Source organism: Capricornis sumatraensis, chromosome 6, assembly GCF_032405125.1.
Source record: "Capricornis sumatraensis isolate serow.1 chromosome 6, serow.2, whole genome shotgun sequence".
NCBI lineage: Eukaryota > Metazoa > Chordata > Mammalia > Artiodactyla > Bovidae > Capricornis > Capricornis sumatraensis.
The window spans coordinates 110,469,281-110,490,799 of record NC_091074.1 but is presented as its reverse complement, the minus strand read 5'-3'; the positions used below and the strand labels follow the sequence as shown (position 1 = coordinate 110,490,799).

Below are 21,519 nucleotides of genomic sequence, written 5' to 3'. Positions count from 1 at the left end.
CTGAGGTTTCACTGCAGGTGGCACAGATTTGATCCCTGGTCAGGGAACCCAGATCCTGCATGTCATGAGGGCATGGCCAAAAAAAGAAAGTTAAAATATGGTAGTTGGTATACTTGAGGAAGTCAGGAAGTGCCATTTACAGAAATAAAGGCATTCTATAAAAAGAAAGAGTTCTTGGAAATTTATGCTTGGGAAAAACATGAATGCAGAAATAAAAAAGTATTTCAACAGATCGGGATGAATGAAGACCAAATTGTGAACAGAAAGACTGTGTTAGAGCTGTCTTCCATATTCAGTGAATAAACACAAAGAAGATGATGAGAATAAAATAAATACTAAGCCACGGAAGCTATAGGCAAACTTTTAGAAGCTGTCTACCATACATTCCACAAGAGATAAATAGAATCAAGAGAACAAAAGAATCAATGAATCAAAAGGAAAAAAATTTCTCTGCTGAAAAGTGAAGTCACTCAGTCGTGTCCGACTCTTTGCGACCCCATGGCCTGTAGCCTACCAGGTTCCTCTGTCCATGGGATTTTCCAGGCAATAGTCTTGGAGTGGATTGCCATTTCCTTCTCCAGGTGATCTTCCCAGCCCAGGGATCGAACCCAGGTCTCCCGCATTGTAGACAGACACTTTACCGTCTGAGCAACTAGGGAAGCCCAAGAAAGGCTCAAATCTACAGATTGAAAGGGTTCAATGAGTGCTGGGCAAGAAGGATGAAAAACTACATCTTCATGAAATTTCTGAATTCCAAGGTTAGACAGAAAACCCCCAAAGCTTGGGTTGAGCAGCACGAGAGACACATTACCTGGAAGGAATCAAATCAGTCTGTGGTTCTCATCAGCAATGCTAATACAGAAGACAGAATTCTAAGGAAAGATTCTTTTGAACCCAGCTTCTAGATGCTGTTACCCTATCATTTAATTATTGTGAATTCAGAATTCTCAACTCAGTTAATCTTTAAGGAAATAAATGATGGGAACAAAAATCAAGATATATTTGGACATGCAAACATTCTGAAAGTTTACCATCCAGGAACCACTTTCTGAAAAAGATACTCAGATGTACTAGAAGCTGAAGAAGAAGGAGGAAGAGGAGCAGCAGGAGGGTGAAATAGGAAGCCACAGGGCACAAAACTCAGCAGTTAGCAAAGAAATCAGTAAAACCTGTGGCTAAGCCCATTGTGAAATAATTGAGTACAGTATTTCTCTTTTAAAGATTGTACTATTTGCTAAGGTCAGTGATGGGTCTTCACTGTTGGCAGTTCTTATTAAGCAAGGCATAGCTCCATCAGCCTTCAGAGTTGTGAGCTTCCTCAGCAATTGTGTCAGTCATGGTTAGATGCACCCTACTTCTCAGGGCTGTGGGTGCCTGCAAGGGTCCTCAGGCCGATTCTTGGTCCGGAAATGGGCTGTCAGCAGGCTTCCTTTTGGGGTTTGTGGAACAAACATACCAACAGCTGAGGCTTCCTCTTGTGAGGCAGGTGACTCTGTGTGTGTGTGTGTGTGTGTGTGTGTGTGAGAGAGAGAGAGAGAGAGAGAGAGAGAGAGAGAGAATGGGTGACAGAGCCCTAGTCTTGCTTGGTGTTACCCTGATACCAAGGGGCAAGGATGGGCCAATACTATGCCAACTGCTTTCTGAACTTCAGCTGGAATGTCTGAAGTTTGCTTCTAAATCCACATCTTCCAGGGCCTTCCCTGGCGATCCAGTGGTTAAGACTTTGCCTTCCAATGCAGGAGGTGCAGGTTGGATGCCTGGTTGAGGAATTAAGATCTCACATCTTGAGGCCAAAAACCAAAACATAAAACGGAAGCGATAGAGTAACAAACTCAATAAAGACTTTAAAAATGGTCCACATTTTTAAAAAATGCCAAATCTTCTATCAGAGTGCCCTTGCCAGTGCAATTCTGAGAACCCTGGTGTCGGATGGCTTCTAGCAGTCAGATGTAACAGCCAATAGTCTATTTGTTGCCCAAGCTGCACAAACTAACTGCAGGTAGGATGTTTGGTTTGTGTGTGTGTTCGGGGGAGGGAGAGGCGTGTGGAGGAAGGCAGGATAATCTCACTTGCTCTTTCTCCCATCGCAATGAAGTGTCTGAGAGTCATTGAGCTTTTAAGAATGACAAGTTTACCTGCACTTGACTTAGAGACGGTCATCAGCAGGGCTTTTCTCCATAGAGACAGGTTCCTGCTATAGGTCTGGACAAATCTGCTTAAGAGGTTGACTCCATCCTGGGAGCGTCAACGTGGCCTCTTACAGGTAGCCTGGCGGTGTTCTCAGAGGTCACGTCAGCTAGGAATAGATGTGTGTGACCAATGTCTGTGACCGTGGAATGTGGTGTTACAGAGGGGGCTCACTTTTATTGTTTTCAAGCACTCACAGTTTTTCAACCAGCGTAATATATCAGAGGCTTCAAATATTTAAATCATTTGCAAGTTAATGCCAACTTCAAGCAATAAGTTCAACACCAAAACTTATCAAACTCATTACAATTACATATTCAAACCATTCCCGAAATATCCACAGATAAGCTATTTATTTACAATTTGCAAGCCTGCTAGTATTCCCAAGCCAGCCTCTGGAAAAAAGCAGTAAGTCATTTCTGGTTAGGAGTGTGATGACCAAGCAAGGGATTTTTCCAGGAAAGTTCTAAGATATTTGGTATCCAGCCTCCCTGTCTCCCTTCTCCTTCTGGCTTTGTGTCATGTCGGGATGAGAACCCACCAGGCAAACACCAAACTTTATATTGTAAGGAGACACACTGAAAAGCAGCCAGGGGGGGGAAATGCTAGAGGTACTAGGGCCAGTGTTCACTTTCTATTTGCCCAGACTTCTCTCCACACTCCTGCCTGCCTCACAGGCCACTCAGGGCTCTCTAGGAATCCCATCCATTTATGTCTCAGGGATTGGGGGATGGGGCTTTCCAAGGGACCTTTCCTATAATTCTGATTTGTCAAGATTCAAAGTTAATGTGGGGAGTCCTATATGTTAGTGCCTGCCTGGTAAAATAAAAATAGGTACCTACCTTTTTTTCCTCATTGACTTTCAAAAATCATTTTCATCATGTTTAAATGTGCAGCTCAGTGGCATTAAATACATTCATCTTGTTTGCAACCATCACCACCATCCACCCCCAGAATTTTCCATCTTGCAAAAGTGAAACTCTCTACTAATTAAACATCAGCTTCCCATTTCCCTCTTCTCCAAACTCCTTCTACTTCTGTCTCTATGAATTTTCCACCTTATATAAGTGGAAACTTATAGTACTTACCCTTTTTTAACTGGCTTATTTCACTTAGCATAATGTCCTCAAGTTTCATCTACAATGTAGCATGTGTCAGAATTTACTTCCTTTTTCTTAAGATTTTTTTTTTAACGTGGACCATTTTTTAAAGTCATTATTGAATTTTTTACAATATTGCTTGTGCTTTATTTTTAAAAAATCTTATTATTATTATTATTTTGCCAAAACTTCAGCCATGTGGGATCTTAGTTCCTCCACCGGGGATCAAAGCCTTATTCCCTGCATTGGAAGGCAAAGTCTTAACCACTGGATGGCCAGGGAAGTCCCTACTTCCATTATAAGGTCAAATAATATTCCATTGTATGTCTCCACTACATTTTGTTTATCCACCCATCCTTGCATGGATATTTAGATTGCTTCCATCCTCTGGCTCATGTGAATAATACTCCTGTGAACATGGGCATTCTTTGTTGTCACCGAATGTTTTGATTATGTAGCAAGATGTATTAAAATAGACTTCAGTATTTCTTAGACTTCAATGATGGGAAATAGGAATAAGTCAGGAAGCTGTCTGGATTATTTATACAAGACTGCTTGATGTCCCTTAAAATCACTTCCACAATATTGGTCAGTAAACCTCAATATTTTAGGTAGGATTTAAATATTTTATTAATCATATGAAGGTTCACTGATGAGTAAATTACTGTAAAAAAACTCTTAAAAGAGAAGTTTAAAGTTTTTTTTTAAGTGTGGAAAATGATAGTTTTTCTGGAGAGCCAGGAAACTAGCATTTGGTGGCCTGAAGCATGAAGAAGGAGCAGATTATAGTGAACAATATGTACACAGATGAGGAAGATAAAATGCTTTGAACTAGGAAAAAATGTACTTTTCATTTTTTTCAACAATTCTTACACATTGGTACTGGAGCAAATTTGAAAATATTGTAATATCTGTACATTATATTATATGTACAAAAGCTATGCATATAATTTTAAAATTTTTTCTCTCATCTCTTTTAGTGGACATTTTTGTGGAAGCCATGTGGCAAATCTAATCCAACGCAGTTTTCAAAGCTGTCTGGTTTACTGATGTCATTTTTCCCTGTTTGAAAACACTGCTGCATACTTAATCGGGTGTGTATCTCTCTGGACATTTAATATTTTACTGGGATTTAGGAGATAGGAGAGAGAGCTCTTTCAGAATTTATGATGCCATCTTGAAACCAAAAGTCATTTTTTTCTTTGATGAAGTCATTAAAATCTTGATATCATGGGAAAAAAAAGGTTCTCTGTAAATTCTCTTTTAAAAGACAGTGGTGTACTGACCGTGCTCCCTTAAAAAAGAAGAACATTTTTCTTAAGCTAAATATTTTCTTGGTAATAATCTCACTGCCAAATTTAATTAACACTGGTTCAATATTCTCTTTTAATTCTAGCGACAAGTACTGATAAGATAATTTTTCATTGCGTGACTCCATGAACTTACCATTGGGTAGGATGTAGTTTGTTTTCACAAAAATATTTGTTTGAAAACAAAAAATCACACAATCTAATGTAGGATATAAGTGCATCATGTATTGTACTAACATAAAATTTTCAAAATTTAGAAAGACTCCAAGCTTCCAATTCAGGAGACACAGGTTTGGGGAGCTAAGATTTTACATGCCATGAGACTCAGCCAAAAGATTAAAAAAAAATTTTTTTTAAACCCCAAATGGTGCACAACCCTCTAGAATAAAATAATCTTCAGAAGGGCTACTGCACAACACCTAGCACCCCATTGAAAAGACACCCAGTAATCTGTTGTCCATTTCCAAGTTTTGGATATTTTTTCCCTGACATCACCAATTAAAAATGTATATGGCTTCCCTGGTGGCTCAGATGGGAAAGAATCTGCTTGCAATGTGGGAGACCTGGGGTTCATTCCTAGGTTGGGAAGATCCCTGGAGGAAGGCATGGCAACCCACTCCAGTATTCTTGCCTGGAGAATCTCCATGGACAGAGGAGCCTGGGGAAGGGGGGTGGGGTTTACAGCCCATGGAGTTGCAGAAAGTTGGACCCGACTGAGTGACTAAGCACAAGCACAATAACCTATACATAGACACAGATTTATAAACGGATGTACACAAATGTATCAAAATGTATGTATTTATTTGGCATGGGAGCATGGCAGAGAAGAAGAGGTATGAGTGAAGTCACTCAGTCGTGTCCGACTCTTTGTGACCCCATGGACTGTAGCCTACCAGGCTCCTCTTTCCATAGGATTTTCCAGGCAAGAGTACTGGAGTGGGTTGCCATTTCCTTCTCCAGACCCAACCCAGGGATCAAACCCAGGTCTCCCACATTGTAGGCAGACGCTTTCCCATCTGAGCCACCAGGGAAAAGTCCGAAGAAGAGGTATAGGTTGATGAAAATGTCCTGAACGTATTTTTGTTGAAACAATGACATGATTTCAAAGTTCATGGAGAGCGGAGCTTAAAGACACTGTCTAAATAATAGGAGATAGCTTGCACTACCTGCCCTGTCCATAGTACTCCCCAAAGCAGGCTCTTACCTTTGCTGAGCAAAGAATGATTAGCAAGGAACCCTGATGCAAAGGGCCTAGGAAGTTTATTTTTAACCACTTCTTTTTAAGGCTGCACAGCAAGTTGAACCCTTCTGTGGGTGTGGTCCTGGGTGGTTAGGGTGAGAGCAGGCCCATGGCACAGAGACAAGCCAGTGAGGATATGGGTGAGGAAATGGGTGAGGAAGTGGAGGGGGCCGCTGCTCTTGGGGTGCTCCACAGACACCTCAAAACGGACCCTTCAAGCTGAAACCGTTCAACCTGGAACTTATTTTTTCTTTCCCTGCAGCCAGCCTCTCCCTACCCCAGCTTGCCACAACTCCCTTTGTGTTTCTATTTCAGTGACTCCCAACGCCATCAACCCAGCTGCCCAAACCAAAAGTTTCGGTGACATCTGTAATTTCTCTTTGCTTGTCCACCACAGTCCACTGGTCATAAGATCCAGTGGATTCCACCCAATACTACTCTCACTTCTTACTTCCCTCCACACTCGGAGCCACTGCTCCGCTCCGGGACGTGTCCTCTCTTGCCTGGATCTCTGAAGCAGCTCTGGGCGGGCTCCCTGCCTCCCGGGCCCCTTTCCCAGTCCTACAGAGCCAACCCGGGGAGACTTTCCTGATGAGATCCCGGTGACTGCTTCTCAGCAACAGTTCTTTATCTCCGCAGCTCACTGCCTCTCTCCAACTGTCCGTTCTCACTCTAAGGAGGTCTCCCTCCCCATTTCTAGAATGCGCGCTCTCCAGTCTAGCCCACGCCTCTCACCGCTTAGATTCCTCTCTGGGCCCTTCTCATCCCCAGGTCTTCGCTTACATCTTCCTGAAGCCTCCCTGACGCCCCAAGCTGACTGTCCCCGGAGTAGCAGGAAGCCCTACCAGCTCTGAAGCCACTGACGGTCTTGTCGCCTGGTCAAGCCTGTCGCCGGGGCGGCCTGGACCGGCGGGCTTCTCGCCCTTGGAGCTCCAGCCACCTCACCCAGCTCTCTTTCAGTTCCTGAAAGACTCCTGTTCCTTCTGCCCCTCACCCCTCTTCCTTTGCCACCCCGGGAGTGCCTCCCTGAGCCCCTAGGATCCCGCGATCGTTCCTCAGGCTTAGGGCACAGGACACGTTTTCTCCCGGCGCAGTCGGGAACTCTACGTTAGGGTGTGTCACTAGGCCGGGCCCGCCGGGTGTCCCTGGGCCTGCAGCGCCCGGCGCGCAGCAGGTGCACGGCCGGTGCAGGAGCGATTGCCTGAACGAGCATTCTCCGGGGCGCCGGCCTGCTGGGGAGGAAGGGCCCGCGCGCCGCTCCCCGACCCCGGGACCCCGCGGCACCCTCGGCTCCCCCGTGCGGCGCCGGAAGCGCCCAGCCCGGTCCCCTCCCCAGGGCGCCAGCCGCCTTATCTCGGCGCCTCGGGGCGGCAGGAGGAGTCCGGGCGCGCCGGGAGGGAGGCGGCGGCGGCATGGCCCGGGGACCCTGGGGCGTCGGCATCCCGCTAGGCCGCCTGCTGCTGCTGCTGCTGCTGCTGCTGCTGCTGCTGAGCTTAGCCCGAGGCGCGCCCCGAGCGTGGAGCCAGGACGGTGAGTGCGGGCGGGGAGCGGGCGCGGCGCTCCCCCGCCCCTGGGCCGGGCTGGCGCAGAGCCCGGGAGTGGGGCTCAGGTCGGAGATCGGGAGGGCGGGGCTCCGAGATACTGGTGGGCTTCCCCGGATGCCTTCCCCGCCCCCGCACAGGGGCTGTGGGGAGCTGAGTGCCCTGTGGTCGGGTCCGCGCCCCCCGGGGACCTGGCGCGAGTGGGGGCTGGGCGCGAGCGGGCTGTGGGGGCGCCCCCTGGGAGAGCCGCGCCTCGTGCGAGAGGGCGTGGAAGGGCGTTCCGCCTGCACTGTCACGCTTCCGGCCCCGCTCTGGCTTTTGCGCGACAAATCCTTGACCCTGGAGCAGTTTTCTTCCTGCCTTTTAATTTTTAACGTTTGATGAAGAACCGAGTGCTAATATGGTGAGAAAGAAGTGTAAGGAAGTTTATGGGAATAAAGCACTCATTAATCAGTTGATTCATTTAACAGATGAATGGTCCTTGAATGGTTTTCCTGAGAAGGAGGTGAGGTCCCTGTGCTGGCCCTCACTGACCTCATAGTCGTGTCCTACTCTTTGCGACCCATGAACTGTAGCCCGCCTGGCTCCTCTGTCCATGGGATTCTCCAGGCAAGAATACTGGAATGGGCAGCCATGCCCTCCTCCAGGAGATCTTCCCAACCCAGGATGGAACCCAGGTCTCCCTCATTGCAGGCAGATTCTTTATGTCTGAGTCACCAGGAAGCCCATTCTGGAGAAGACAGACAAGCAAATAATCCATTTCCAGGCAGTTGGAGTAGTAGCCTGCCAGGCTCCTCTGTTCATGAAATTCTCCAGGGAGTGGGTTGCCAGTTCCTTCTTCAGGGGATCCTCCCAACTCAGGGATCGAATGCTGGTCTCCTGCGTTACAGGCAGATTCTTTACTGCCTGAGCCACCAGGTAAGCCCTTGAACCCCATCAGTGCTCTGAAAAGTTGAGTGGTCAGAAGAGGGAGAGACTACATCTGATTAAGGGAATCCAGTAGCACTGTGGAAGAGGTGACCCTTAGTCAGTCAGTTCAGTTCAGTCGCTCAGTCGTGTCTGACTCTTTGCGACCCCATGAATTGCAGCACGCCAGGCCTCCCTGTCCATCACCAACTCCCGGAGTTCACTCAGACTCACATCCGTCGAGTCAGTGATGCCATCCAGCCATCTCATCTTCTGTCGTCCCCTTCTCCTGCCCCCAATCCCTCCCAGCATCAGAGTCTTTTCCAATGAGTCAACTCTTCGCATGAGGTGGCCAAAGTACTGGACCCTTAAATGGGACCGAAAAAGGTAGGTAATAGTCGATACGGGAAGGTGAGGCAAAGGCATCCCAGCTCATCACAGAGGGCGCAGTCAGCTCTCCACTGAGAATGAATGAGTGAATGCATGAATCCCAGATGGAGGGGACAAAGGAAGAAAGTGCATGGAGGCACAGAAGCACAGGGTCTGCATTTCCATTGGACTGACGTGTAGAAGGTGGGTGGAAAATGGGGGCAGAACAGCAGGTTGGATTTCACCAGAAGGCAGTGCGTTGTAGTTGGCAGACCCAGGCATTTAGACTTAGATGTTTCTGGGCAGTGAGGAGCCATTGATAATCATTGCAGGTTTAGTACAGGGAGTGAGTGATATAAAAAATGGTACAAGGGAGACTTTTCTGTTGGTCCAGTAGGTAAGACTCGATGCTTCCACAACAGAGGGCATGGATTCAACCCCTGATTGGGGAACTAAGATCCCACATGCCAGGCAGTGCAGCCGAAAAAAGAAGTATAAGGAAAGTATCTAGCTTCCCTAATAAAATGAAATAGTCATCCTGTGAAGTGAAATGAAGTGAAGTAAATGAAACAGTCATCCTGTAGTGGATGGCAAATACCATGTAAGGAGATACTCAGAGACTCTGCGGCTCCTACTCTTGTTCCCCACAATTCTCTTCACCTTGGGACTTTCACTATCACTGGATGGTATTTTTCTTGGTTGGCAAACCTTCTGAAGTGCTCCCTCCCCTTTTTGTAAACATCAGATGCTCTGATGGGATTTCTAACTTCCTTCTCTAACTAGATCTCCCACAGCAGTGTACATAAAAGCTTGCAGACGCCTGGAGCATACTTCAGAATCTCTATGTGAAGACAGTAGCCTAGGAAACTGTCCACTGTGTTCCCATTGACTTGCTGGGCTCAGATGTTGACCAAAGTAACTACATAAGCCCAGCCATCTGCAACTGCTTAACTGCTGTGAGGTGAATCTTGGGAAATGGAAGTCAGGGTTGCCCTGGTTGAGCCTCCTCTCCCTATGTCAGCATTTTCCCATCATTTACAACCGTGGAGAACCTGGTGTGATCAAGGGCAGGTTTCCTTGCAGTAGACAGTGTGGGAACTGACTAGAGGCTTAGGGGCTGTTGAGGAAGTTGTTACATCTGTTCTAAAAGTCCTGACTCTTGGCCCCAGAGTCATAACCGCAGGAAATGAGGACTGTGTGTAGATGATAAGGTGGAAAGGGAAGGACTTAATGACAGATATTAAGGTTCAAGGGAACCAAAGAGGGAAGATGGAACACTACAGGTTCGGGACGGGTTGATTTGGATATACGGTTCTATGGTGCTATAGTGCTCCGTCGTGTCCTACTCTTTGCGACCCCGTGGGACTGTAGTCCACCAGGTTTCTTGCCTGATTTCCCAGGCAAGAATGCTGGAGTGGGTTGCCATTTCCTCCTCCAGGGATCTTCATGACCCAAGGATTGAACCTGCTTCTCTGCATCTCCTGCACTGGGCAGGCAGGCTCTTTACCACTAGCGCTCCCTGGAAAGCCCCATATGGTTCCATTGTTGTTCAGTTGCTAAGTCATGTTTGACTGTTTGTGACCCCATGGACTGCAGCACACCAGGCTTCCATGTCCTCACTATTTCCCGGAGTTTGCTCAAACTAATGTCCACTGAGTTGGTGATGCTATCCAACCATCTTATCCTCTGTACCTTCCTTCTCCTCCAGCCCTCAGTTTTTCCCAGCATCAGGGTCTTTTTCAATGAGTCAGCTCTTCACATCAGGTGGCCAAAGTTTTGGAGTTTCAGCTTCAGCATCTGTCCTTCCAGTGAATATTCAGGGTTGATTTCCTTTAGGATTGACTGGTTTGGTCTCCTTGCAGTCCAAGGGACTCTCAAAAGTCTTCTCCAACACCAGTCTGAAAGCATCAGTTCTTCGGCCCTCAGTCTTCTTTATGGTGCCACTTTCATATATGGTTCTATAGAAGGACAAAAAAAGACTTGGGAAGAAAGATGCTTCGTTGTTTTGGAGATCCTGAATTTGAGTTGATGTTAGGAATTTGGAGACATGAAATCAACAGGGAACTGAGACTGTGGACAGTAAGTGTCTGCAGTGATGGTGATTCAATGGTCACTTGAAGCCTTGAGGTTGATAAGACGAAGAGGACCAAGGACAGGTTCTTTTTGGTTTTGTTTTTTTCCAATTTTTTCATTATTTATTTTTAACTGAAGGATAATCACAATATTCTGTTGACTTCTTCCATACATCAACATGGATGTTCCCTTCCTCAAGAGCCTCCCTTCCACTTCCTGCCACATCCCACCCCTCTAGGTTGTCACAGAGCCCCGGTTTGAGTTCCCTGAGTCATACAGCAGATTTCCACTGGCTATCTGCTTTACATATGTTAGTGTATGTTTCCATGGCACTCTCTCCATTCGTCCCACCCTCTTCTTCCTACCCATATATGTGTCCATAAGTCTGTTCTCTTTTTGTGTCTCTACTGCTACCCTGAAAATAACCTATTCATCAGTACGATTTTTCTAGGTTCCATCAATATATGTTAATATATGATATTTGTTTTTCTCCTTCTGACTTACTTCACTCTGTATAATAGGCTCTAGGTTCATCCACCTAATTAGCACTGTCTCAAATGTCTTCCTTTTTATGGCCAAGTAATATTCCATTGTATATATGTATCACAGCTTTCTCATCCATCTGTCAATGGACATCTAGGTTGCTTCCATGTCCTTGCTGTTGTAAATAGTGTTGCAGTGAACAATGGAGTACATGTGTCTTTTTCATTTATGGTTTTCTCAGGGTATATGCCCAGTAGTGGGGTTGTTGGATCATACGGTAGTTTTATTCCTAGTTTTTAAAGGAGTCTCCATACCGTCTTCCATAGTGGCTGTATCAATTTACATTCCCATCAACAGTGCAAGGGGGTTCCCTTTTCTCCTCACCCTCTCCAGCATTTATTGTTGGTAGATTTTTTTTGATGATGACCATTCTGACCAGTATGAGGTTATATGTCATTGTGGTTTTGATTTGCACTTCTCTAATAATGAGCGATGTTGAGCTTCTTTTGATGTGTTTAGTAGCCATCAAGGACAGATTCTTGGAAAGACTAAGTTCAGATGGTACATGTGGAGGAGAAGGAACAGCGCCCACAGAGGTCAAAGGAAGACTGAACATCAGGGACACCAGGAGAATGGGAGCCAAGGGCGTGGAGACTGAGAACAAGGCTTTAGTTTTGGTGGCTCTGTCAGTGGGAGCCAGAGCTAGCTGAGCAGTGAGAGTGAGAGCCAGATGCAGAGGGCTCAAATGGATGCAGGACCTTGACTGCAGAGTAGACACTCTTTAAGGAAGATCGAAGCAAATAGGAGATCGTGTTCGTGGGCTGGCCAGGTCAGTGCAAGATATTCTTTTTTTTTTGGCCAGGAGAAAGTGGTAAAGCTGTCTCCAGCACATTTTATTTTTATTTTTTATTGGACTATAATTACCTTACGATGCTTTGTTAGTTTCTTCTGTATAATGAAGTAAATCAGCCATATGTATGCGTATATCCCCTCCCCCGTAGACCTCCGCCCCACTCTCGTCCCTCTAGGTCATCACAGAGCGTGAGCTGAGCGTCTTAAGCTTTATAGCAGGTTCTCACTAGCTATCTGTTCTGCACATGGTAGTGTATGTATGTCAATCCCAATTTCCCAGTTCATCCCATCTTCCCCTTCCCTCCTCTGTCCATATATCTGTTCCCTATATCTGTGATGGTCATCAGTACGTCTAACACATTTTAGAATGAGATGAATTATCCAGTAGAGTGAGAAACAGAAAATGTAAAAAAAAAAAAAAGAGATTTACTGGAGAAGGTCAAACAGCAGAGGTGGTCTACAAGTGGAAAGCTTTGTAAGGAGAGGGGAAGGAAGGAGAAGAATGGAGACCTGCTCTTGCCTTCCGCTACAGCTGGCTACTTAGTGAGTGCTGTGCAGTTTTCAAAACCAGCCCAACTGTCCTCCTTCTTGGAGGCCCCTTGGAGTTTTCCAGTTCTCTTTGCAGCACCAGAGACACCACACACACACCTCTGTGCCATATTGTGGGGGACACTACATACTTAAGGAAGTATCTATACATACACATATGGACACATACATATCCATATAATACCTTTGCCCTATATGCTTACACCATCAGTCAGTTCAGTCCAGTCGCTCAGTCGTGTCCGACTCTTTGCGACCCCATGAATCGCAGCACGCCAGGCCTCCCTGTCCATCACCAACTCCTGGAGTTCACTCAGACTCACGTCCATCGAGTCAGTGATGCCATCCAGCCATCTCATCCTCGGTCGTCCCCTTCTCCTCCTGCCCCCAATCCCTCCCAGCATCACAGTCTTTTCCAATGAGTCAACTCTTCACAGGAGGTGGCCAAAGTACTGGAGTTTCAGCTTTAGCATCATTCCCTCCAAAGAAATCCCAGGGCTGATCTCCTTCAGAATGGATTGGTTGGATCTCCTTGCAGTCCAAGGGACTCTCAAGAGTCTTTTCCAATACCACAGATCAAAAGCATCAATTCTTTGGCGCTCAGCTTTCTTCACAGTCCAACTCTCACATCCATACATGGCCACTGGAAAAAACATAGCCTTGACTAGACAGACATTTGTTGGCAAAGTAATGTCTCTGCTTTTCAATATGCTATCTAGGTTGGTCATAACTTTTCTTCCAAGGAGTAAGCGTCTTTTAATTTCATGGCTGCAGTCACCATCTGCAGTGATTTTGAAGCCCCCAAAAATGAAGTCTGACACTATTTCCACTGTTTCCCCATTTATTTCCCATGAATATTGCAGTGTAATTGTTTACTAGTGTGAGAGGTCCTTGTGAGTAGGGACTGTGGCTTGTATTAGGAATCTGGTATGGAAATAAATGAAGACTACTCCATGAGAATAGGCAAAGGCTGTTTATATAAAGCTTCCTCTAGCAAGAGAGTCAGCCATTATCTCTTATGTTTGTCAGAGACTCAAAGACAGGCTGGGGAGTCACAACTTTACAGTGGAAAAGGGAAATCTTCAGGTATGCCCCCATTGGCTGGAGGATGTTGCCATGGGCAAGCTGGCAATGGCTTCCCTCTAACAGCAGGCATCCCATTGGTTAGGGGAGTGTATTTGGCTTTCTCTGATTGGCCCTAAGTTTGAGGCAAGGGTAAATATTAGGGAAACTGGCCAATACTGATTAAATCCTGATCACTTGGGACTTATTGTTACAGAGGTGGTTTGACTTACTAGACCAGTGGTTGCAGGTTGTAGGTCAGAGTTATGTTTTTATGTATGATCTAGCCATTGTCCATTTGCATTTTCAGTCTCTCACTGGTAACATTGCTAAATTACATTTAACTGTTATCCAAAATGCTCCACACAGCCTTTGACTGTGTGGATCACAACAAACTGTGGAAAATTCTCCAAGAGATGGGAATACCAGACCACCTCACTTGCCTCCTGAGAAACTTGTATGCAGGTCAAGAAGCAACAGTTAGAACCAGACATGGAACAACACACTGGTTCCAAATCGGGAAAGGAGTACGTCAAGGCTGTATATTGTCACCCTGCTTATTTAACTTCTATGCAGAGTACATCATGTGAAATGCCAGGCTGGACAAACCACATGCTGGAATCAAGACTGCAGGGAGAAATATCAATAACCTCAGATATGCAAATGACACCACCTTTAGGGCAGAAAGCGAAGAGGAACTAAAGAGCCTCTTGATGAAGGTGAAAGAGCAGAGTGAAAAAGCTGGCTGAAACTCAAATTCAAAAAACTAAGATCATGGCATCTGGTCCCATCACTTCATGGCAAATAGATGGGGAAGCAGTGGAAAGAGTGTCAGACTTTATTTTTGGGGGCTCCAGAATCACTGCAGATGGTGATTACAGCCATGAAATCAAAGGATGCTTGCTCCTTGGAAGAAAAGCTATGACCAACCTAGACAGCATATTAAAAATCATAGATATTACTTTGCCAACAAAGGTCCGTCTAGTCAAAGCTACGGTTTTTCCAGTAGTCATGTATGGATGTGAGAGTTGGACCATATAGAAGGCTGAGTGCTGAAGAATTGATGCTTTTGAACTGTGGTGTTGGAGGAGACTCTTGAGAGTCCCTTGGATTGCAAGGAGATCAAACCCGTCAATCCTAAAGGACATCGGTCCTGAATATTCATTGGAAGAACTGATGCTGAAGCTAAAGCTTCAATACTTTGGCCACCTGATGTAAAGAGCCAACTAATTAGAAAAGACCCTGATCCTGGGAAATATTGAAAGTAGGAGGAGAAGGGGATGACAGAGGACGAGACGGTTGGATGGCATCACCGATTCGGTGGACATGAGTTTGAACAAGCTCCAAGGGATGGTGAAGAACAGAGAAGCCTGGTGTGCTGCAGTCCGTGGGGTTGCAAAGAGTTGGACATGACTGAGCAACTGAACAACAACAACAACAGCAACAAAGATGCTTCAGGGAGGAGAGAGTGGAGGAGCGGAAGTCAGGTAGCCTGAGTGGGAGGAAGCTGTGAGATGGTAGTTGATAGAGCAGGAGGGTGTTGGTGGGTGGGTGAGGCGCCAAGCCCTAGCGGAGCAGAGAGGTTAGTAATGGGTGAGAAGGGCTGGAACCAGTCAGTCCTGTTTCTTAACCTTTCCCTGGTATTGCTCTGAGTCTGGGAGTGGCTGAGGAACCTGTTGGCTCAGGCCCTTTGGGGTTTGGGAAAGTCAGGGGCTGGGCAGAGGCCTTGAGAGGCTTGGGGAGCGATGGGTGGAGGGAGTTGGGGAAGTTGTTATAGTATGAAGGGCACTGGCTTCCTGAATCTGCAGCGCATAGGCTTGGTTTTCCCTCTGTCATCGTGAATCACAGCTGCACATACTCTGTTCGGAGTGAGAAGAGGAAAGAGGGGGAAATGGAAGGAGTGCCTTGTTTTGGAGTGACTTACAGTCACTGAAAGTAACGGAGCAGGATTAGAGCTGACGAGGCCGATTCCCACCGTGGCCTGTCTTCCTTCTCCAGGAACTTGGCCCTGGGCCTATTCTCAGCTTCTGGTCAAATCCTAAAATTGGCTCTTAGGTCTCTGCAGCCTAAGGTAGCAAGTGGCCTATTGGCCTTAGGTCTGCAAAGGGGATGGGGCAGGGGGTGAGGTGGGGTTGGGGTTGAATATGGATTATGGGGGGCGGGGGGGAAGGTATGCAGCTGCTAGAGAATGTGAGGCAGCCTGTTTGTGGGTGACATTCAGGACGTGAACCTTAGGGTGTGGCTGCTTTGCTCAGAGTTCTGAAACACTGACGTTGGGACACTCAGCATGGGTTGGTTCCTGGTCTGGAGGCCAGGTGTGGCGGTCCTGCTGCAAGTTGGTCTTGGTTAAAGAGGAAGGTGGACAGAAGAAGGCAAAAGGGCCAGCGCAGATGCGGGCTGATAATCATTTAATGCAAAGAAAGGTTATAGGTTCTTGACTGGGAATGGCAGCCCTGCATTGACGGGGAGAGGGAGTGGACGATGGTTCCCACTGCCCTGCGAGGACTATACTGCTTGAAAGAGTAGAGTGTGCTCTGTCTTGGCGGATTTTTAATGTAGAGGCTATTTTCTTTGTTTGTTTTTGTTTTCCTGTCAGGGATGTTGGAGAGGAGAGGCTGTGAGATCTCTCACATTCCTTCTGTCTCCGGAATCTGATGCAGTCTCTTAGGAGCCATGCAATTTTCTGCGGTACTGTAGGAGACTCGGGAATGCTTTCTCTCCCTGAGCGTCAGCTCCCCTTTGCTTTCTCCCTCAGGTCATCTGATCTGTTTCCACATGTCTCCATGAGTTTGAGAGACAGGATTTCAGGCAGGTTGTGCAGTGGGCTTGTTTGGTGAATGGCTGGGGAGTAGATTACGATTTGAATCCAAGCACTCCATTTGTGCTTTTTAAACTTCCTTCTTCCCTTGACAGTGGACAAAATCTGCTTCGTCACAGTCCATCTGCTGTTGTTTCAAGGGTGCATGTAAGTTGTTGCTTGAATTTTGAAATACGGGCTGGCAGCCTCCACTCCATCCCGAGGTCTAGGTGTCCATGTGTGCAGTGTGACATGGAGAGGGGGGAGGGGTAAGCAGAGCTGAAAGGGTGAGGAAGCTGAACTTACAGCTTCTGAGTCAGAGGTTACTCAGAAGGCTAGAGGATGTGGGAGGTGGGCAGGGAGTGAACAAGGAAGTGAAGGTACTATGGTTCCCAGAATATCAACCCCCTGAATAGGTGGGCATCTGTCTACACGATATTCCTTTGGGTTTCTGCATCAGTGCAGCTCTCCATGACTCTTTATTAGTATAATTGGGAGCTGGCTAGTTGTCAGCACCTTCATTTATTCATTAACGAAGAGCTGTTGCATGGATGTTACAATAACGCCTAACATATTCTAATTGCTTTACGCAGATGAACTCATTTACTCTTCAACCCACGAAACAGCCTGTATAGGTTTATTTTCATCCTCGGATTACAGATTTACAGGAAACTGAGGCACAGGATTGTCAAGGATTCCTCAGCTAGTTAATGGCCAAGCTAGGATTGTAGCCCAAGTGATCTGTCTTAACCCTGCTCTGAACCAGGGTGTCTCAGACCAGGCACTGTCTCATGCATGACTTGTTTCTAACAACAATAACAATATCTATGGAAAGAGCTATAAATATTCATGGAAATTAGCTCTTTGTCTAGTGCTCGAAAGCTCCTGAAGCACTGATATTTCTCATTTAGTCCTCGGAACGTGATCTCCATCTGAAAGATTAAAACCAGATCTCTGACAGTTTCCTTGCCTACGATCCCACAATCAGGGAGCAAGAGAGAAAACTCCAGTTGGGACTGAGACACTGGTGCTTCATTGTTGGATGTAGTTTTGGCTGACGTAGTCACTGCAGAGTAGAGAAGGGAAGTGAATTTAGGGTGGCAGCCCTCAGCTGAGAGACACAGTAATAGTAACTTAGAGCACCTGTCAGGTGTATCTTCTTAGACTTCTTTGCTAGAGTTTGCATTCTCCTATTGCTCTGCCAGTAATTCTAGGCATCCCTAGGCCAAGGGGAAGGTGTGTGTGGGGTGTCCCTCACCTCTGTAGTAGTCACCTCAGTTACTGTGTCGCAGCCACCTCTCTGCTCTCCTAAGCAGAATCTGCTGAAGACAGCAGTCACGTCATCCTTGATGTGGCTGTGAAGCTGCGCCTGGACCCAGTTCCTCTCACCACCCCTGTCCCCAGGTAATAGGCACAGTGACCTGGGCACGGGTCTGGAGGATTCTGTTGGGTTATTCTCTCTGTCATGTTGGTCCCACGGCTGTGCTGCGCCTCAGTCCAGACTTGGTGAAAGATGTCTTCAGTATTTCCCAGGGTCCTTGATGTAGAGGTGGCTCAGCTGGTAAAGAATCCACCTGCAGTGTGGGAGACCTGGGTTCGATCACTGGGTTGGGAAGATCCCCTGGAGAAGGAAAGGCTAGCCACTCCAGTATTCTGGGCCGGAGAATTCCATGCACTGTGCAGCCCATGGGGTTGCAAAGAGTCAGACACGACTGAGCAACTTTCACTTCAGTGCTGCTGGTAGTGTGGTCCATCTGGGAGCTTCTTAGAAATGCAGATTCTCAGGCCCTGCCCACACCCAAACCCAACACTTCGGATTCTGTTTTAACAAGCTCTCCAAATAGGGTGACCAATTATCTTGGTTTGCACCAAACTGAGGGGTTTCCTGGGACAGGGGACTTTTAGTATTCAAACTGGGTTGAATTGGTTACTTTGTCTCCAGTGATTCTCCGTGTTTGTGTGACTATAAATATTTATTACTGTTTTAAGTGGCTAAGTTTTGGAGTAGTTCATTACATAACAGTAAAAAACAGACTGAACAGCTAACACTTTTTTTTTCAGGAAGGAATAAAGGAATAAATATGTGATTAATGTCTTCAAAATTTAACATTGTTAAATTTTAAAGTCACTTTGTAAACTAATTGTGTACGTTTGTGCTTTTCTCCAGTGGTTCTTTTTTAAAATTAATCACTTTTCCGTTGTGCCGTGTCTCTGTTGCTGCGCACAGGCTCTCTCTAGTTGCAATGAGCAGGGGCTATTCTGCTAGAGTGCTCTGGCTTCTCGTTGTGGTGGCTGATTGTGCTGGCTTCTCTTGTTGCAGAGCCCACAGGCTCCTGGGCTCCCGTAGCTGCCGCCCGTGATCTCGGTAGTCGTGGCTTTCAGGCTCTGGAGCTTGGGCTCCGTCATTGTGGCACAGAGGCTGAGTGTTCCCCAGCATGTGGAATCTTCCAGGACCAGGGCTGAAGCCGGTGTCCCCCGCATTGGTAGGCAGTCTCAGCCACTGGACCTCAAGAGAAGCCCTCTAGTGATTCCTAACTGAGTTAGGAGCTATTGATCAATGAACACTATTGTGTGGTCAGAAGCAGCCCCAAACCCACCCCAACCCCTGCCTTTCCTTGTATTGAGGTTGTACTTCCTACCCCTTTCTTTAGGATAGGTTTCTTCCCCACTCCTGGTCCCACAAGCAATTAGCACTCAGAGGCTCTCCCTACTCGGCCCTGCAGAGTGGGTTAATTATGGCTGAACAAGAGGCTTCCGTTGCGGTCCCCCTTTCTCTGGAAACCACTTTCTCTTCTGCAGGTGGTATGGGAAGCCTTTGGTAGCCTGGCACACGTCTTGTGTATTAAAAATGATTAAATAGATTTACCCCATATTGGTGGACATTTAGTGTGGGGACTAATCTCTCCCTTCAACTCTGTCTGTTGCTCATATAACTGGAACCTTCCTGGTGCATTTTTCCAGGTTGCAAAGTTCCATCTTACGCCAGGGTCAGTTAGAGGATCTGGGCATTTAGCTACTCCTCCGTATTTTCCACTTGTTCCTTAAACTCTCAGGCCCTACCCTTTATGTTTGCCGTCTGAGGCACTTAGGGACCTCATTCCTGAGCCTTTCAGGTTGACTTTTATTTATTTTTATTTTTATTATTCTTTTTTTCCCCTCCCTCCCTCCCTCCTTCTTCCTTTCTCCCTTCCTTCCTTTCTTTTTTCTTTCCTTTTAATTCTTCCTCTCAGTCAGTTCTCGCATGTCCGTCTCTTTCATCTTCTGAAATATTGCCAGCATCCTTGGCTTGCTGTCATCTTCTCTCCCAGGGTTTATACTTTGATGGTCCTTTAATGTCATTTTAAAATTTGGGGGTGGAGGGTTGTGAGTGTGTTACGTCTGCTGTGTTTAATTGAAAGTCTTTCATTTGTAATTTAAAAGAAATTGTTTATGTATTTTAGTTGTATGTTTGTATATAGTCTTTTTTTTCTTTACCAATCTTGAATTTGACTACTAGTCTTTACAATGGATGGGCTTACCTTGGCAAAAGTTTTTTCAATGAATTTGAATATATTTTCTAATTCTTTAACATCTTTTTACTAAGTCCTAACTCCCCTATCCCACAGCCTCTATTTGATTTTTCTTTTTTCAAGCTTCTTGCATTAAAATTCTATTTCCCCCCATCCCCTGGCTGCCTGCTTTTCTTTTTTCTTTTAAAGTATATAAAAACATGCCAAACTCAGCTTTTCTGAAGTAGATAAGCTTTTATGTCTGGTATTAAACATTTCAATGTTGATATCCTCTTTGCTCCAATAATTATTTAGGAGACTGTTCTGTAGTTTACAAGAAGGCTTACTTTTGGGGATGCAAGTCTTATGTTTTATCTTGTAATTTTATTATATTATTACATGGGAGAAGGCAATGGCACCCCACTCCAGTACTCTTGCCTGGAAAATCCCATGGGCAGAGGAGCCTGGTAGGCTGCAGTCCATGGGGTGGCGAAGAGTTGGACACGAATGAGCGACTTCACTTTCACTTTTCACTGTCGTGCATTGGAGAAGGAAATGGCAACCCACTCCAGTGTTCTTGCCTAGAGAATCCCAGGGACGGGGGAGCCTGGTAGGCTGCTGTCTATGGGGTCGCACAGAATCGGACACGACTGAAGTGACTTAGCAGCAGCAGCAGCAGTCAGTATGACCTTTATAATTTCTACTTTTTAAAATTTGTTGCATTTTTCTTTAAAGTTTGGGATATTTGTTAATATCCTATGGTTAATTTAGTACTTCTTAGTGATAAGCATGGCTTGTCTCATTTTTGTGTTATATTTTGTTTTAAAAAATAAAAAACAAGCCTGATTAAGAATATTTGTATGTCTCCCTTTCTCAGTTAGTTTGATGCCTAGAGCAGTCTGTGGGCTAAGTCTTTATTACCTGGGTAGTAATGGAGCCAAGACTAAGGTGAAATTCCATGCTGAAATGTTCTCCCTCCTAGGTCAACTCCTGATATTACAGACACTGGGAGTGCAATATAATGTTCCCACAGAATCTCGGCTAGAAATTCTTGTTTGATCTTGGGCCATGTATCACCATCTGGTAGATCTGGATGTTTCAGGAATTTTAGCCCCAAACATTTTTGCTGCTTATCTAAATAATTGGGATCTGGTGATCCTCCTGGGACTGGTTATTATCTCACTGACATTTAAAACACATTTGCCACTTTTTCCCTAAAAGGAAAATGGATAGGGCAGTAGATGAGTAGCTCTCCCCTCCGTTTGCTTCTTTTTAAAAATAACTATTGTAGTTTATTTTATTTATTTTTTGGTCATGCTGCACAGCTTGCAGGATCTTAATTCCCCCACCAGGGATTGAACCTATGCCCCTGCAGTAGAAGCATGGAGTCCTAATGCCCAGGGAATTTCCCCATTGCTTTTTAAGTTGCAGGCAGTAGGACTGCAGGTGCCTTTATCCAGTTGGTCAATAAAAATATATTGAATGTTTTTACCCTGCCCTAATGATATGTGGGCAAATGACATAAGTCCTGTCCTTGAGAAGCTCATTCATAATAACCAGCTGGG

At 45.9% G+C, this 21,519-nt stretch overlaps 1 protein-coding gene across 1 annotated transcript in view; it reads left to right on the top strand.

The window, feature by feature from the left end:
- The first annotated feature begins 18,901 nt into the window (after nt 1-18,901).
- Nucleotides 18,902-21,519, top strand: part of SUSD1 (sushi domain containing 1) — a 109,369-nt gene continuing 106,751 nt past the window's right edge. Inside the window, exons 1-2 of the mRNA XM_068973655.1 lie at nt 18,902-18,949; nt 19,118-19,268. Coding sequence (XP_068829756.1) covers nt 18,902-18,949; nt 19,118-19,268 — 199 coding nt within the window. The remainder of the gene's footprint in view (nt 18,950-19,117; nt 19,269-21,519) is intronic.